Source organism: Ammodytes marinus (assembly GCF_949987685.1).
Source record: "Ammodytes marinus genome assembly, chromosome: 4".
NCBI lineage: Eukaryota > Metazoa > Chordata > Actinopteri > Uranoscopiformes > Ammodytidae > Ammodytes > Ammodytes marinus.
Window position 1 is genome coordinate 2,622,766 of NC_137233.1, and position 19,579 is coordinate 2,642,344.

Genomic DNA, 19,579 nt, shown 5'->3' on the forward strand with positions numbered 1-19,579 from the left:
TTGAAGATCCCTCAATTTAGAATAAACTTCAGTAAACATTGTTTTAGCTTGTGCTATTCCATTGTGACCATATACATTACAAATTATGAAAAGAGAATTGTCTAGTTTGATTACAGCTATAATCCATCTGCCATCTCCAGAGTTGAATGTCTCCAAGACATCACCAGTTAGACCAGTTGACACATTTGATTTTACATATTGGTCTTTATGCAACCCAGTTATGGTTAATATTGTTACTCATTAATGCCTGGAATTCTGAGAGTTCTTTCACATTCCTTGAGATACTTTCATAAGCAAATCTATTTTATCTTAAGACTCGAATTTATTTGGTTCTACGTTTTTTATTTTCTTATTTTACTCACCAGTTACCGTACTCCTCTCTTTATTTAATTTATTTTTATGTCAGAATTTAAGTTCAATTCTTTAAAAATAGTTTCCCTCAATGTCAGGGGAATAAGAGACATTACTAAAAGAAAAGCAATATTCCTCTTTACCCGGAAAACAGATGCCAACATTATATTTCTACAGGAAACACACTCTTGTGTCACAGATAGCAAATTTTGGAAAGGACAGTGGGGAGATCAAGCATATTTTTGTCATGCCTCACATCACTCAGCAGGGGTCGCTGTTCTATTTAACAAGTTCACTGGCCTCTGGTCATAAAGCGTTCCGCAACGCATGCAGCGTGTCGACTCGACATCCGGTGTTGCACCGAAAGCTGTGACCTGTCAGAATGTGTGACCCTAGAGGGCGCTGTTCTTATTGATTAACCCAGTCTCATAGTGAAATATAAGCTATGTGAAAACGTTGGTCCATTGCGCAAATCGTAGAAGTTTCTCAAAATTGGCACTGAAATGGTCAGATTGTTTTTTCTTTGGTGAATAACCCACCCAGCACAGTGAAATGTGTAGGCTATAGGCCTACTTTTTCACTGCGCAATCATTTTAAATTGGAAGCAAATAACTTAATAATCTCAATTGCAGGGCTGTTTTTGTGAAACTATGTTTTCAGCTGTGGACCAACATAATTATTAAAACATTTCACTGTGAGACTGGGTTGTTAAATGTCTACAGTCTATTGAAATCAGTTAAGAAATAAGAATGTATGGGTCTTCACTGGAGAAGGTAAAGGTTTTCAAATTTTTGGGCATTTGGTTTGAAGAGCGGATGACTTGGGCTGTGCACATCAATAAAATTGTGTCGAAGTGCGGAAAAGTGGTGAATGTTATCAGAAGTCTAGCTGGGTGTGAGTGGGGCGCTGACAGGGAATCGATGCTTTTGATTTTCCAGGCCATGATCAGGGGCCGTATTCACAAAACATTTTAAGGCTAAGAGTAGGTCCTAACGTGCTGATTTAGGAGTAACTCTCAAAAATAAGGGGCGTTTCACTCCTAATTTTAGGACTCCTAACTTTTTAAGATAAGTGTAATTCACAAAGCATTTTAGCGCTAAAACTAGCTCCTAAATCTATGAAAAGCTAGGAGTCCTCGAGAGGACTCCTAAGTCACTAAGAGTAAATCACAGACACTCATTTGATGGTGTTTTGGAGAGATTTAATGCTAGTGAGCTTTATAAAAGGTACCTTAATAGCTGTAAGGGTTTAATGATCTTAGTAAAGCTATGTTTAGAAAGTATAGACACATTTATATTTATTATATTTATATAAAAAATTATCTATTAAGTTCCTTTTCCTGCAGTTGCTTTGGGTTTACGATGCACTGAAAGTTACTGTTGGTGTCACGTTTGGGTTTAATTTCCTACTAGAGTAGGCCCATATGTGGCGCTTCCCAGCATCTCCTCCGTTCCACAGGTCTGCTACTGTATAGTTGCGCGTCTCGCCTTTTTCCTTCCTCATGCACTTTACGATTTTGCCGGCTGTTGTTTCTAAATTGTGAATTTCCTGGTTTGTCGCTGTCTGACTATTGCTGCATAGTCCACCATTGAGAGAAATACAGTGAGAGTGCATGGCGTGCAGCTGTTCAATGAGGATATTTTTTCTGATTCAAATCATTGTAAAATTTTAAATGAATAGAGGCTACGTGGCGCTATTGTAGGTTAATTGTGAACAAATGTGTGGGAAACCCTGCAGTATCTTGGTTTCATGTTAAATCAGTGTCACTTGTCATTAATTGTATACAAAAACTCTTTACTTTAATACAGCGACACGATATGGATATCTCCCACAGTGTTTCCATCATAAATTCACTCTTAGCTCTCATTCCCTCTCAGCCAATCACTGTGGGCATAGAAGGTATGAACATGACATCATCCATAGCAACAGGGTCAACACCGCCCTCTAGTCTTAGCTAAGGAGTCCCTCCCATTCCTTAGTAAAAGTTGGTCTTATCAGCTTTGTGAATAGGTTTTAAGAAATTACTCCTTACTAAGAACTTTTAGTGCTCCTTAGGAGTACTCTTAGCGCTAAGATAAAATGTTTTGTGAATACGGCCCCAGATCTTCTCTTGACTATGGGTGTTTTGTGTATTGGTCTGCGTCTAAATCAGCTCTGTCAAGGTTAGATGTGCTGCAGGCCAGGGCTTTGAGGCTTTGCTGTGGGGCCTTTAGAACTTCCCCAGTCCCTGCTCTGTTTATTGAAATGGGAGAAATGCCTTTATGGTTAAGGCGTATTAAGTTAGGGTTACAGTACTGGGTGAAACTAAGTGGGTGTCATCAAACTTTTTCAGCAAGGCGTCTGTTACAAGAGTCTGATGGGGATAATAAGTATAAAACATTCTTTGCTAAAATAAATGAGTGGGCTAGGAGGCTGGATATGGATCAGGGAAGTGTAGCGGAACATACAAGCTGTCTACCTATGCCATATTGGCTGCTGCCCGAGCTCAGTGTTGAACTTTGTTCTCTACAGGAAAAAGATAAGAAGCTGGCAACTCCAAAAATAACAGAATATTTAAAGTCAATTAGTGACAAAATTTTGATTATTTTTACAGATGGATCAAAAGATCCAGTTAGTGGGAAAGCTGGGTTTGGAATGTATGTGGAGCAGCTTGGGGTGAAGTTTGGTCGGCGCATCTCTAATGGGAGCTCGGTTTTCACGTCAGAGTTAATGGCAATCTTATGGGCTTTATGGTGGGTTGAGGAAACCAGACCTAGAGAGGCTATCATCTGCTCTGACTCTGCAGCTGCTCTGGAAGCCTTAAGAGGGGGGAAATCTAAGGCTAGACCTGACATTATTAGTGAGATTTTAACTGTGATTTTTAGAATTGGGTTTAGGTCAAACATCTCCTTTAGCTGGGTTCCTGGACATGCTGGGGTCGAGGGGAATGAGCAGGTGGATCAGATCGCAAAACAGAGTTTGGGTAGAGAAGTAGACGTTCATATATCACGGGGGAGAGTGGAGCTGAGAGAAATAATTAAAGAGGGTTTAGTGAAGGAATGGCAGAGAGGGTGGGAAAAAGAAAGCAGGGGAAGACACTATTTCTCTTTACAATCCCAAGTTAAAAAAAGAGGTATCTGCACTTTTCATTCCAGAAGGGATTCAGTTAAATGGTGTAGATTAAAGGTGCAGTGTGTAATATGACATCATCAAGAAAGTTCTACAAAGTTCTAGAATGCAACGCTCCCTGGGTAACCCCAACCCTTTAGAATAATAACAGAAGCTACAGTGGCCTTCAAGGACAAGAACAATTCTAAATTTTAAACAATGCACCTGATGACATTCCAACTATGACACTTTGAAGATGGCGGCACTAGGCCTTGGTCCAAAATATGCAGAAATATGGACATATATGGACCCTTTCTAAGGGAAAAAATAATAATTAAAAGAAAAATGCTCAGCTATTATGCACTATATTAAACGTACTTATGGATATTATAATTACTTTCTACAAAATCTGCTAGGAAATAAAACCCAAAATTCTACACACTGCAGCTTTAAGGCTGGGGCACTGTGGGTTAAATCACTTTTTGTTTATTGTTGGAAAACATGTGTCTGGGTTGTGTGAGTGTGGGACACCTGAAACAGTAAAGCATGTGTTTCTTGAGTGCAGAAAATATCGAGCAGAAAGACATTTATTATTTGATAGACTGTTAGGACTTGGAGTTGAGGTTTTTTCTATTTTTTCTTTATTTGGACACAGTGAGAACCATCAACTGAAGTCAAAAGCTATTCTGCAGTTCCTGCACAACACAGGGCTGTATGTAAAAATGTAGGACAACGTCTGACCTGTGGAGGGCAGTAATAGCTAAACAGCGTCTAAAATGCCGGAATTCTATAAGAAGAAGTAGACGAAGAAATAAGAACACCGGTATTAGACTGTTTTTGGGTGTTTGTTTTACGCAGAAAGTTTATGGTCTTAAGTTGTAGTAAGTTATCAGTGTTTCCCGAAACCTTAACACACGGGATTGCATCAACCTTTACGAGTGTTGAAGAGTTCTCTGTGAGTTTATTTGGGACGGTTAACTCAGATTAACAGCAACAGCTACCGTTAGTTTATCTTTTCACTGTGGATAGTTAACGTAGCTAGCTGTCCAGCTAACGTAGCTAACCTAGCACATCCAATTTTCCTCCATTATTACTCCCAGACAACATGTTCGGTCTCGGAGTGAAGTTGACAGCACTGTGTGTCTGTCTGCTGTCTGCGTTGCCAACATTACTCGGACTTGAACAAGGTAAGAAAACTAACGTCTACTACTATGTGTTTTTATGCAATAGCCGATCGTATAGTATGCTATGCTAGGCTATGTTATGAATGAATGCCGGGTAGATTTGTCAACAACACGGGGAGATTGTCTTATTCTAGCCAGTTGAATTATTTTGTACATAACAGTTGTGTAAGAATTCAAATGTGTAAGATAAAACATTGTGTCAGGTTTACAGTTCAACAGTTATTTCATAGGCAGGAAACAGGGTCATAGATGCTCTATAACTAAATATACTTAACACGTTATTACACAGCAGCTAAAAATCTGATTATTGGTTTACAAACATAATCAAGTCAATACTCCATTTCAACAATAAAACATCATACCCATCACATCTGGTGTCAACACTCACTGCATGCAGTCACTGTATTTTGCCTAGTGGTTCAGCTTGCTATATCAACAACACTTACACAAGTAACAAGTTACATACACACACACACACACACACACACACACACAGATTATACATGAGACAACACATCACCATGCTAAATCAATGTGAAGGGTCTTGCACTAACGCTGCATAGGCCAGGCGCTCATCCCGAGCCATAGACGTATATAACTAGTCTGAAAGGTCCACATGACACTGCCATGATGTGCAGAGGATCCTGAGTCCGTGTTAAACCTCTTTAGCCTTGGGGGAAAGAGCTGCTGTGTTTCTGAAGAGCCTGGTGTGTCAATATGACAATTCTCTCAGTTAGCAGATGCACAACAACAACCAGAACAACCAGACATAACAAAGGGGAATGTTTTGTTGATACTAGATTCCATCATTTTATGTGGGCAAAGATTTGTTGTGGCCAAATGTACAATACTAACAGATAGAGTTAAGTTAAGTTTAAGTTAGAATAAATAATATGGCTACTGACTGATCAGCATGTAAACTAGAGAAAGAAAGTGTTCTGTGACTTTCTGATTCTTGTGTTTATTGATTGAAACATGTTTCCTCTTTAGACCCAGTCATGTTGTCTGTGGAAGAAGGCAGTGTTGCTATCTTACCCTGTTCCCTGGTCGGCACCAACATGGAGTCGAAGCTCTTTGACTGGAAGAAAGTTGGTGAGAAAGGTGAAGGGAAGAAGGATATGTTCATGTATGATGCAGGCTCTCTCCGTGATAGTGCACGTTCAGGTCAAGATCAGCAGTTCGATGGTCGCGTCTCACATTTCCAAGATGAACTGAAGCACGGCAACGCCTCCATACTCATCACAAAGACCAAGGTGGCTGACAGTGGAGACTACACCTGTGATTTCCTGGAGCCAAGTCAAAGTCTTCTGCCAATTCAAACATCCCACATCAAACTGGTTGTTTTCAGTAAGTGCCAATTTTGAACTGTCCAGTGTCACTTTGTTTTCAATGCTTTATTTATTGGGCTGAAAGTAAGGTCAAATTAAATGTTAAAAGGACAGACAGCTCACAACCAGACCAGCCAAACACTTCTAACACAGTACGGACACTGGAACTTCTCTCTCCTGGAGCAGCTTTACTGACTCTGTCTTTCTGCTGTGATCTCTTCTCTGTCTCAACTCAGGAGACTAACTCAGTCTCTGCTCCACGCTCTCACCTCTCCTGAGTTTACATGTTAACAAACCAAAGTCATCTTCACTTTGGGAGTTATTTTTATTTATTTTTACTTTACAGGGACAGCACACAACAGTAGCTTGTTTGCATCTGTAGTCCCTCACTGAAAATATTTTCAATCTAACATTGTTTCCTTCCATCTTTCAGAGACCCTCAGAGATCGATCAGGAGAAACCAAAGGTCAGTGATGATGTCATATCTCCATCTGCATTACTAAAGGTTAATAAACTTAGTGAGTTAGTGATCACTTCGCTTCAATCTGAAAGCAATGCAGCTTGATTTAGGTCCCTACAGTCACAAGGCGTTTTAGGACCAAATAGATCTAACAACTTTTTGAGAGCAACTGTCTTCTGGGGAGTTTTAAGGAATATTTTCTGTTGGAATTCGGCAACAAGAACACAACAAACATACTCTAACGTCACGATAGTTCCTCAAATGCTGTGACAATACACACTAGTGAGTTGAAGCTGAAAACGTTTGTCATAACTACGTTTTAAGAACTATAATAGTTCACTGTTCGGATGCAATAAAACGGGAGGTTCATAGAAATAAGTTTCTAGAACCGTGTAACGGTTCCTGTGGTCTTAAAGAGCCTATATGGCCCAGTATTGTTTGATTAGACACAATATTTGAACACATTGCAGATGTAATATGTGACATCATCAAGACTGTCCACAGGTTTCTCCTGAACGTCCCATCAAACAATGCTGTGGTCTATAGTCCAGGGGCTGGTTTCCCGATAACGTCATCTCTTAGCGCGCTACGAAGACTCCTACGTTATGACTTACCAAAGTTGTTTACCTCTGTAGTCGTGGTTCCCGAACGGTCTCTTAGGAGAAGCACTCCTTACGTCGTTCGTACACTGCTGAAATCGATTGCTCAGAGTTCGATTTTCCATTTCCTGCTCATTTCATGCGCAGCTGCATGACAACACTAGGCTATATTTTAAAACGTATTGCAGTCTTTGCGAATAAAAGATTGCTAGAAATCTTTCAAGGCAGAAACATTTATTTAACACTAGAAGCGCCAGCGTTCTCTTTATATGCTGCGTAATCAAATCTACCCGTGCATGTCTAGTGTAATATAAAGTCATAAATTAGTTTGTTTAACCATCATCTGTGTTTTGGACCTCTTGTTTTATAATCTAAGTATCTTTAAGAACACTAATCACGTTTCGTGGTGGGTCAGTAAGGAAACTGAAAGTAGATATAATATCGCCAATAGCCTATATCAATAAAAACAGACGGCCAAAACAGCGTCCAAATGAGCTAAAATCCTAAATACAATAAACATTAACATGGCACACTTATTTTAAGGTAAGCTTTAATTGATTATTAATAATTTTTTCACACGTTTACATGTTTTGAGCCGGAGGATCCGACAAACTCTGCCCGGCTGCTGTCAGCTGAGCCGGACGAGCCGTGTGGAACACAGTTCGGAGGTTCTCAATAGTATCCAGCTGCAGCCCCGGAGACAACATACTACCATAGCCTATACTGATTTAAAAAAATATATAGAAAATATAGAAACAGCGGAGGAGATTAAGATTAAGATTGTTTCCAGCAATTATTTTCTTCATGAATGTGTGGCAGTTCCATGCGCAACAGGGATGTCACTTGTGTCCGTTTTACGCATGGTGCTTTAACGGAAGGATATCAAATCAAATCAAAAATCAAATCAGTTTTATTTATATAGCCCAAAATTACAAATAAATTTGTCTCGGTGGACTTTACATTTCATACAATATGATATATGATACAATATGATACAATATGATACAATATGACACCCTGCCCTTACACCCTTAGCTCGGCTGAGAAAAAACTCCCAGTAAAAACCCTTTACCGGGAATAAAAAAAATTGAAGAAATCTCAGGGAGAGTCGACAGAGTAAGGGATCCCTCTCCCAGGACGGACATACTGCAATAGATGTCATAAGTAGAGAAAATCACGAAGGAATTTGATCATTGACCAGGTGATTACATGGTAATACTAAGTAAAGTGCGAATAGTGTGGATGCAGGAAGACTTCAGATGCAGCCAGAGGATCCACACCGTCTCGTCTCCACCAGGGAAAACTAAGGTTTCCATCGCCGGGATTACATCCCACGTCTCCAGGTGGCGCCCTTGACCACTGCACATCATTCGCGTTGATGGTCCAATTCTCAGATAAAACCGGAGGGGGGACCAGATCCACACCGTCTCGTCACGACCAAGGGAAACTGGAAGAGGACAGACAGGCAACCAATGAGCAAGGCAAAAATGAATTTATAAAGATTGAACAAGCAAGCGAGTAGAAAGAGTACTATCCTGATGTGAAGCAGTAGCAAACAGGGAGCATCCATTCCTAGGACAGCTGATTCCACACAGAACTCGGAGTCAGTCGAGTAGCATGGAGAGTGCTTGGTAGACGGAGGGAGAGAACCCCCGGGGCAACGCTCAACCAATCATGGAAGATAAACAAAAGAGAACAAATGTCAGAGAAATGGTATCAGTTATGCAATTAGCGTCGGCAGGACAATTCTCAGTGGGAGGACAGCCGGTACTCAGGCCCAGACAAACCGAGACCGAGGCAGCTCCTCAGGGTGATAATAATAACGCTATAACAATGCGAACACAATTAACATTAAAATTACATTGATCACACTCTACCGTTCCCCATCGACACACAATCGGCGCCAGCCCCCCAGACCCAGAGCCTGCCCCCCAGCACCCCGCCCCCAGAGAGCACGCCCCAGTGCGGCACTAGTCCAGAGGAGGACCGGGGCCATAGATAGAGAATAGAGTATAGAATAGGGAAATAGCCAAATACACCGCTGCCACGAGGAGCAACCACTGCCGAATCCCCCGGAGGGGCGGCCCGTACAGCCCCACTCAGGCCCGCCGGACCGGCCATGCCCAGCCCACGAGGCAAGGCCAGAGGTGCCAGGCACAAAGGGCGCGACGCATCCGCCGCCGCCATCGGCACACCCAGAGCTAGGAAGGGCCGGAGGAGCACCGACGCCGGGCAGCGAAACACAGACGCCAACAGCGACGCCACAGGGCTGACCGCCAGGCAGGGGTAAATGATTAAAACAGTTTAAAAACAGTTAAAACGCAAATTGCATAGATTGCTTCTATCACCCGCGTCAAACGATTAAAAACATCGCAGTACCCACCTACCAGTGCACCAATTACACAATCTGCACCCGATGCCCCATTTCCACCCTACCCAACGGTCCAGTCAGGCAGTGGCACGGCGCCACTGCAGACGCCTGAGCACGCACCCCGACACCACCACCCCCCCGGCCACCCCCAGCCCAGGGCACACCAATGACAGCGGCAGGCAGCGCCGCCGCCCCAGCGCCCCACCCCCAGCCCAACCCCGTCAGCCGACACGACCACCCAGCCAAGCCCCGGAGGCCGCCGCGACCGCCTGTCCAGAGGCAAGGCATGGTCCCACCCCCAGCAGCGGTGCCCACGTCAGACGCCAATTTGCCCCAGCCCGAGCGGCCAGGACAGCCCACCGGAACAGCACAAGACCGGCACCTACCCCAGAGCAAACTCCCCCCCAGCAGAGGCTAGAGAACCGACCCCAGACAGGGTGACCCGCCACCGACCGCGCGCCAGCAGAGAGGTGGACGAGCGCTAACCAAAGGTTAATTCAAAGAGATAAGTCTTAAGTTTAGATTTGAACACCTCGATAGACTCAGATTGTCTGATCTCTATCGGGAGTGTGTTCCATAAGGAAGGAGCTCGATACGAGAAAGCCCTGCTGCCGGCAGCTTTCTTAACTCTGGGGACAGACAGGAGCTCTGCAGTCGTAGACCGTAGTGCCCGTGATGGGGCATATCGCGCAACTAGATCAGACAAATATGAAGGTGCAAGCCCATTTAATGCCTTATAGGTCAATAGCAGCACCTTAAAGTCGGATCTGACATGGACCGGAAGCCAGTGGAGCGACGCAAGAACGGGGGTGATGTGGTCATATTTTCTAGTTCTGGTCAAAAGCCTCGCCGCAGCATTTTGTACCTTTTGTAAGCTTCGAGTACTTGCCCTGGGCAACCCAGACAGTAGTACATTACAATAGTCAAGCCGAGAAGATACAAAGGCGTGTATTAATATTTCCGCATCAGCCATGGACAGACTGGATCGTATTTTTGATATGTTCCGTAAGTGAAAAAACGCAGTTTTGGTAATCTCTTTGATGTGTTGATCAAAGGACAGGTTGGAGTCGAACTTAACACCAAGATTTCTTGTGGATATGTGGGGGTCTGTATCTCTGGCGATGCCACAGCGATCGCAGGGACTTTCACTTGTGTCATTAAACTTATACATCTGACTGTATTTCATATCAAAGGGACACAGCGATGACTGTATTAAATATCAAACTGATAAAAACGATCCGACTGCAGGCTGTAGTGTATCACGTATAAAGTATTTTCATATTGACGGACATCGCATCCATTTAGTTAATGCAAGTCAGTTAGATGACTAAAAAGTACTTGTTCATATAGTTTGAACACTTTGTGAATGGTATTCTGCTAAAATATCAAATAGCCTACTTTAAATATACGTGATATAGGCTACAATACAGTTGGATCGTTTTTAACAGTTTGTTATTAAATACAGTCATCGCTGTGTCCGTTTGATATGAAATACAGTCAGATTTATTAGTTAAATGACACAAGTGAGAGCTGAAACATCCCTACGGTAGATATAAGAAGGCTCTGAGGGCGCTCCAGACCAACCTTACCAACGTATGACGTACGAAAGAGATTCGTAGCAAAGAACGTTTCGGGAAACAGGCGAAATGTTAAGTAGGAACTCTACGTAGGGGCTACGAATGACGTAGCGTTAAGAAGGCTCTAAGAAGGCTTCGGGAAACCGGCCCCAGACTCATGTTGGGCTTTCTGTTTATTTGTGTTGTAGAGAGAAGAACAGAATGTATGGTATGATAAAATAAAAACCTTTTGTTCATACTGTGTTTGCAGGTGCAGCTCCAGAGCCATCCATCAAGATTCTTGGTCCAACAGCAGATGGAACTCTGCTGCAGTGTGTTGTTAGAGGAGCTTCTCCTAAACCTGAAGTCCAGTGTCAGGACAGTGAAGGAAAAGTCATTCCTGCTAAAGAACCACAGGTCACAGAGAGAGGAGGCAGCTTTGATGTCATTCTACAAACTACTGTTACCAAGACCGGCAACTATAGCTGTGTAGCCACACAGAAGGAAATCAACCATCAGATCTTTGCTGAGACCTTCGTGACTGTCAATGGTGAGGATTCTTTCATGGTGTTTTCAGTGGTCAGATAATATGAGTTTTTCATGTTATAGAGACAGTGCATGAAATAGGCCACGCCCATCGTGGGGGAAAACATTGAACAGCGCTCCATCCACTTTGTATTGAAGGAGACCTGTCTTCTGCAAACAAACTTAATTAAAATGTAATCAAACATCCATTTAAGAAAAAAACGTTACTTTCTTGAAAGCCACGACTCTTGTCTGTCTATATGAGCTGTTTTTGTGAAAAATAATAGAGTAATTTTCAATATTGAGGTGTTTTTGTCCGGTCGGACCGGGTCGGACCCATCGTGGGGGAAACCGTTGAAAACCGTTCCATTCACTTTGTATTGAAGGAGACCTGTCTTCTGCAAACAAACTTAATTAAAACGTAATCAAACATCCATCTAACAAAAAACGTTACTTTCTTTAAAGCCACGACTCTTGTCTGTCCATACGAGCTGTTTTTGTGAAAGATTATTGAGTAATTTTCAATATAGAGGTGTTTTTTCCCGTCCGTGAGGGTTAGCCTACAGCAGAAGGCTAACATTAGCCTAGCATACAGCATACATTAGTTAAGAGTTTTGTCTCGATATTGAAAATTACTCAATACTTTTTCACCAAAACAGCTCGTATAGACAGACAAGAGTCATGGCTTTAAAGAAAGTAACGTGTACAGTGTTTCCCCTAGAATTTTTTTTAGGCCCGGTGGTAAGAGCTGATAAAGAGTATGCGCGCCGCGTGCGTACCAAATTTCTAGAAGAAATTGACCAAAACGAACCCCATTTAGGGATGAGCCTCTTTTGACAGCCCGTTAAAAATTAGGGCATAGGGTTATACTTTCACATTCAGTACGTTTGTACATGTGGTGTTTCTCACAGGATTTTTAGATCCTGCTGGGTGAGAATGGACCTTAATCTAGGGGGATCTGGGGGCATCCCCCTGCAGAAGAAAACCTTATCCTTTTAAAGTTAAATACATCAATCTGGTGCACTTTGAGAGGCGAAATCTGATTAATTCTGTGCTCTGTAAACAACTGTCATATGTCTTGCCTATAACTATTTTCTGTAATGATTTGGAGACACAAGCCATGTAAACTATTGAAGAAAAACACGTGGATTTCACTAAACACTAAGAAACACTAATATAGACAGGTCCTGTCTAGTACTCATTTCTGGAATAATCTGAATCACCTCACCTTGAAGCTAGCCTACTGAAAAAAAAAATTATTTATTTTTTATGCAAATAGCCTTGTTGAAAATAAATAAATTAACATAGGCTAATCATGATGTGTAGCCTATCAACATGTGCTACATAAGGCAACTTCCCTATTCCGACCATTATATTTCATCTTGCCTATTTCTCAATTTAAAACATAAAAATAAAGTAGGCCTAGCATTGAAAATACAAAATAATAAAGCTTGTAGGCCTACTATGGCCTGCTGTTTTCAAGATAACTTAACAGTTAAAACAATAAATTAATTAATATGTCCCCTGAAAATAAATGAATGCTTTTCTGAGAAGAATGCCAAAGGCAGTAGCAGTGTGGCACTTCTGTAAACTTACTGAAACGAGTGCATGCCGTTTTTTTCAGCGCTATCTCTGCTGTTGATACAGATTGGTTGTGTTGCCACGGCGACGTAGCGATTTTAACTTTCAAAGTTTTGCTCAGCACTTTTTCCTGTTCAACGTCCCTCTTACTGAGTCCTTAATATTTCCACAGAGCAGGCGCTGGTTTTATTTTCGCCACTAGTTCAACGTTTGCTTGCTAGTCATGCTCCTGCTCATTGGCTTCCGTGCATGGATATATAAAGATTCCGTGTCTAACAAGTGCGCACCGAATGCACACGCGCATTGTGCCACGCGCAGAACACATACACACACGCAGACACACAGATCAGCTGATGGGATGATCAAACGAGAGGTTGTAAAGACAGGCGCACACGAGGGGTAGACCGACAGTGCCGCGCAGACGCTCGCAAATGATTATTTTACGGAATCAATTAGAAAAAAATAAAAAAATAAATTAAGTCAGGCTGCTGTTGGCCTGGCGGGGGGTCCCGTTGGCCTGGCGGGCCCGCCAGGCCTGTATAATGGTAGGGGAAACACTGGTGTATTTGTGAAAGGCATGTCGTATTACGATTTTATTAAGTTTGTTTGCCGAATACGAGTGTCATTCAATATAAAGTGAATGGAGCGCTGTGTATTGTTTTCCCCCACGATGGGCGTGGCCTCCGATTATGACGCGTTCCGCACTGTCTCTATGAGATTTCAAAGATGTTTTTTGATGATTGTTATTGGTTGTTTTGTGTAGTCTATGGTCAGTGAGCTGTTCATGATATTCAGTTACACTCTGAGTTACATCAGCTCTTTGTCATGTGTTTCAGACAAAGTGCCTGAGGACTGCTCCAGCAAAGTGCCTGAGGACTCCTCCAGCAAAGTGCACATCGGATGGTTGTTTGCAGTGTTCTTTTTGGGAGCTTTGTCTCTGGCTGCTATTCAGCTTGTTCTCCTACTGACGAAGCGCATCACAATAAACTTCAATAAAGGTACGTTTATTCAATGTTTCATATCACCAGACTCATAATGTGCAGACATGAACAGAACACTGTGTCTGTCTGTCTGTGTCACATATGAACCAGTCTGTTGGTTCTAACATGAGGGCTCTGGTTCTAATGATGATTGATCCAATTAGTTAATAACACACAGTTGTGGATTTATCACCAAATCTCCCCATTTAGTCCCATCAGACTGACTGAATATGTGAATATGCTTTACTCATGGTTTACACACCAGTGTGTGTTTGAACATGGAGGCCATGTGTCATAATGGAGATGAGAGATATGTGGTCTGGGAGAAGTGAACAGTGTGAGAGCTGGAGACAGTGAGCAGGTTTCAGTGAGATGTTTATCATGATTCAGTTGATGGTCAGTACAGGCATTTAAACAGTTCTGGGAGGAGGCACATCTGTTTGTGTGGGCTCATGTAAAGAGAAGTTGACTTTGTGTTATTTGTTATTTTCTTTGCTGCAGGTTGTAGCTGGAGGAACAGTCCTGATGAGGGAACTCCAGATGAGAAAGGAACACTCTCACCCAGTGAACAAAACGGCACAAAGGAAACTGCTGTGATGGTCTAACACACCCTACACCACAGTTGTAAAGGTGCACATGTACACATATTGTGCACAATGCAAATGTTCCATCTACTGCCTTATATGAGATATTTGAAGAAATTAAATGTACTAAGTAGTTACAATTTTACAAAACATGGCAGCTGAACATAACGATATTCAGCCTCTTAAATGACCAACGAGTCAACAGCTCTGACACAGATCAAATACTAGATTCACAAAGGCTGAATTGCTCACTGACGATGTGAATGTCTTCTATTTTGATGACTTCATTCAAAAAACTCAAGGCTGTTACAACTGCACTATCATTGTTTTTTAATGGAATCAATTTAAAATCGTTGTTCTTTTATCAATGAAGATAATTATTTTTTTATTGGTCATTAATAATGTTGATGTTGAGTCGGAGGTTTTTTAAGGATGATATTGTTCCTATCAACTCCAAATATGCAGCTTCAAAGGCTCAGGGCATCAAAACCAGGGTGTTAGGATGGTCTAGTAAAACTAGTGGTGGCTGCTATTACATCCACGGTGCCCACCATCTCTACCATTGTGTCCTTGCAAGACACGACTTAACCCCAGCTTTACTGCTCCAGGGGCACTGTACTATGGCTGACCTTGCGCTCTGAAGTGTAGTTACTTGAGAGGGGATATGTGAAAAGAACATTTTTAATGTAGCAATAGTCTAATAAAGTAGCTAAACTTAACTTAAAACAAAAAGGAACTAATGCACTGAATAATCAGGTGACACATCAGACCAGCGTTATGTGTGTGTTTTGATCATGTCATTTGTAGGTTGTGAAAAACTTGTGAATTGCACAAGCTCAAAACTGCACTATTGTGACTGCTGTGTGGCACTTTCTCGCTTTGTTTATCTATAAATGTGAGTAAGGTTTCTTAAAGTCCTTGGCTAAGATATGATTCCCCTGAACTTAGGCTTTATGTAAATATTTTTTATCGCTCCAGTGTGTGAAATGTTTCAATCTTTTAATGAATGTAAAAGTAACTTATTAACTTATCGTATTAGCACTTATTCCCACTTTATCTTTGCTGTGAAGACAAAGACGAGTCTTCCACATTCAAGCTGTTGCTCTTCATATAAATTCTGTTGCTTGTCAAATAAAGACGACTCATTTTAACATATAATTCACTGGAAAAAATACTGAGACTGCCAAAATTGAAAAGTTATTATTTTTTATAAGAAAGTTTGGAGGGGGGGGGGGGGGGGAGAGGGTTGTTTTGGGTGTAACTATTTCTAGATGTATTTGAGTGAGATCAACATTTTTAATATATTCTTTAGACTACTGACAGCAAAATCCAACTAAGAATTTTCTCATTCAGGGCATTTCCATTAATTACTGTAGAAAAAAACTTTTAAGAAGAATTTGTCTCTTTATATTTTCCAGAGCTGTATAGTGAGTCTTCTTTATATTATACCATCAGTAACGGTTACTAAACTATAACTTAAGTCTCTTAAGTTATAGTTAAGATACTTATTAATGCTGTCTCTGTCATAGAAGTATTTGTGTCTGAATGTATTTCATTCATCTCTTAATCTAATGCTAATAATCATGTTTGAAACATTCCACACATCAGTTACATGTTTTTTTATTTTTTTATTTAAGTGTTAGTTTTTTTTTTAAGATTATTTTTGGGCATTTTTCAAGCTTTATTAGACGGTGTGGAGGGACAGAGATGAAATGGGGGAGAGAGGGGAATGACCCGGGCTGGAATTAGGACCCGGGTCTGCTGTAAAGAGGACTGAGCCTCTATGGTACGTGCCCTTACCACGGAGCGCTCCTGTATTTAAGTGTTTTGATGCATTTCTATGTAATGTTGTGAGGGACTGTTTGATATTTATGCTACAACTTGTGCCTGTCTATTTCTCACTCTGAGCTCAGCTCTACAGATCTCAATAGAAGCCATGGTTGTTCAGCTCAGACCCAAAACATTGATCTTCCAGGGTCCAGGCTTGGTGCTATTAGAGATTTCAGAATATATGCTGAGGACACACAATACGATTCAGGTAGCCATAGTTACTTCTTTATGATTAAGTATCCATTATAAGGTTCACACATGCCAATAACAGCCTTATTAGGATGTGCCATAATGTGAAAACACTTATCTCAGGGAGTGACTGTATGAACTGGTTACATTTCACTGTGACTCAACTTGTTTGTTCTCATCAATCATGTTTCAATAAATATTTTTACTGAAGACGTGTTCCAAGTGTCCTGAAACTTCTTGAAGGCCGAGTTGACCAGCTCCAGAAAAATGATTCTACAGACAGATAGCGGATTATGTGGAGATATTCATTGTTTTTTACAAAAAGTGATTCTGACAACAAGCGTTCTCCAGAATCACTGACTCCACGTTTAATTACTGTATTGTATTTATGTTTAAATGTATTAATGAATTAAGTATAATGACAGCTATAGTCCTCCATACATGTTGGTCTGCAACGCGCTGTGAGATGAGCAGGATCAGAAGGGAACTAAACATGTATTTATAAAGCACATTTTATACAGAGGGAATTCAAAATGCTTTACATAGAACACAAGTGTATATAATATGAATATAAGACGAAGACAATCATTGAAAACCATGGCTAACGCCTTCATGAAGTATAAAAGGCACAATGCATAGAGAGAAAATAAAACATTAAGGTCTTCAGTTTAGTTTTAAAGGCAGTGGAGCGGGTAAGTGCTGAAATCTTTCAATTTTGATACAAGTGTGAACATTGGCATACGCAGAGAAAAAAAATGAAAAAATATATATATATGAAAAAAAAAAACCTGTACATTTCCATGAGACATTTTCAAATTCACAATTAAAATGTCTTGAACAATGTTCTTGTCCAGTGTTCCCATGGAGACTGCTCTGTGCTCATGCCAATGTTCACTCTTGTATCATCAACTGAGAGATCCTGACGAAAATAAGCCCTTAGTCGCTCCACTATAGCAACAGATCTAATATATTCAGGAAGTTTATTCCAGGGATGTATTTTGTCTCTAGATTATTGAGGGAATATAAACAAAATAACAGCATCTCTAGAGTCAATTCTGTGACAGACTGGGAGCCAGTGTAGACTTTAGAGGAGTGGCGTAATAATGTGATCAGCTTTCTTTGTTTTTATCAAAGGGAAATGAATGGCTGAAAAGTGATTTGCGTTTCGCAGCGATTGTAATAAACGTTGCCATATAAATACAGGAGAAGTCAGAGAGAATTAAAACGGTGTTAAATGCAGCCAGGAGATGATTGAATAGCCTACTGTGGATACATTTTGGTTGCTGCGTTGAGGGAAGAATTTGTAGCTCAGTAGACAGACAGTAGGACAAGTGTAGAGGGGCGAATATTTGATTTACTTGAAACCCTGAATATAACTCTACAGAAGGCCTTTACCAGCAGGTGGCGCTAATGCAAAGAGGAAGCCAACCGCCAAAAAAAAAACAATAACAAAGACGCATGCAGAAGAAGATGCATTCATGTCTCCTCAGACTGTCCGAATTCCGACTTGTGAAGTCGCTCTTTCAATTTCGGTGTGTTCACGTGCTCTCAAGTCTGAAAGTAGAAATGTTTTAACAACAACCAAATAAACATCAATATTTTATTTAGTTTAACCTTGATGTATATAATACAAGTAATATCATATAGACGAGGGGGTCTCATTCTCGAGGGAGACCCGTTAGACATAGACAACAGTAGCATGACATGTTATTGTTTCATGAGTTCTTAAACAACAAGTCAGCTCATTTTAACATCCATGTTGTTGACGTATATGACAGCTAGTCGGGCCCTTTTATATAGGCCTACTATAGTATCTATGGTCGGGCCCTAAAATCTTTACCGAGTTTTATTTACTATCTATGGTTTCAACAGAGTTTTTGTTCCGTTCATGTGCATTTTCCAGGAACTCGTTATTCCGACGTTTCCGACACCCATGAATGCAACATCACATACTGCTAGGCTGTGTTTCTGTTTTTACGCGGAGAGTTTGTGGTCAAAAGTTATTAGTGTTAAATCCCGAGGCCTCTACGCACAGGATTGCATTAACCTTTACGAGTGTTGAACAGCTGTATGTGAGTTTATATGGGACTTTTAACTCCGGCCTAAGGCGTAGGTTTCATTTTAACATAAGCTGATTTCGTGCATTCTGGTGAACTTCCATGCACTAATTTGTGTCTTCTGTATTTATTTACGGTGGACATGTCTTAATTTCTGTTAAGGAAAAGACAACAGGCTCCCAGTGACACAAATATAATGGAATATTAAGCAGTAAGGCTCTCAGGCATTCTGTATTGCATTCAAATATTTATTCTCCTGTATTTTTCAATACTTTCTGCACATTGAAAACGTATCACCTTTTGGAGTGTTTTTTTGTGGACTCATGACGCATCAGCAGTTAACTATTTTGACACTTTACATTGGAAAATGGCAAAAGTTAAAAAACAGATAATGGTTGGTAACATACACCCTTACACACTTGACACAATCTAATTCACCCTGAAGCTGAGAAAGTGCATCATATTGGGCTTAACAAGCTATCTACAATTTACGTTAGGCCACACATCGCACTGCCGAAGGCTGACTTGCCGTCTGTCTGCAAAGGAGGCAGAGTCAGAGCCATGTACGGAGTAAAGCTATGAAATAAATAACAGGCGGAGCGAGCCGAATGGCAGCAAGTTTAAGATGGTACAGTCCATTGTAGGGGTGTTTGAAATCATTGAGAAATATATTAAACATTAGGAAGGATATATATGTTATATATGTTATTTTCACCTCTTTTGAGGTATAGGGGTTGTGTTTTATTTCTTTTTTTAGAGAGACAAATGTACCTCTACTAATTGTTTGGGGGAGGACACATCCGCTGCACCCCTCCTACGCTTATGACTCCGGCTAACAAAGCCAACAACAGCTAGGCTACTTTAGTTTCACTTTAGATCTCCTCTGTGGGTATCGTC

General features: G+C 41.1%; 1 protein-coding gene across 2 annotated transcripts; it reads left to right on the forward strand.

Moving 5' to 3' along the window:
- Positions 1-4,314: 4,314 nt before the first annotated feature.
- On the forward strand, positions 4,315-14,633 carry LOC307248987 (CD276 antigen-like). Of its 2 annotated transcripts, XM_080025564.1 has the most exons (6): positions 4,315-4,625; positions 5,613-5,969; positions 6,384-6,416; positions 11,208-11,486; positions 13,879-14,040; positions 14,524-14,633. In XM_080025564.1, the coding sequence occupies exons 1-6, from the start codon at positions 4,544-4,546 to the stop codon at positions 14,625-14,627; spliced, it is 1,017 nt and encodes a 338-aa protein (XP_079881690.1). In that variant the 5' UTR covers positions 4,315-4,543; the 3' UTR covers positions 14,628-14,633. The 2 variants fall into 2 exon arrangements, with proteins under 2 accessions (XP_079881690.1, XP_079881691.1); XM_080025565.1 differs by lacking the exon at positions 6,384-6,416.
- The last annotated feature ends 4,946 nt before the right edge of the window (positions 14,634-19,579 follow it).

Coding starts and splice junctions, on each gene's coding strand:
- LOC307248987 (XM_080025564.1), top strand. CDS start 4,544: ATGTTCGGTCTCGGAGTGAAGTTGACAGCACTGTGTGTCTGTCTGCTG. Junction 11,487..13,878: donor GACCTTCGTGACTGTCAATG/GTGAGGATTCTT, acceptor CATGTGTTTCAG/ACAAAGTGCCTGAGGACTGC. Junction 14,041..14,523: donor CACAATAAACTTCAATAAAG/GTACGTTTATTC, acceptor TCTTTGCTGCAG/GTTGTAGCTGGAGGAACAGT.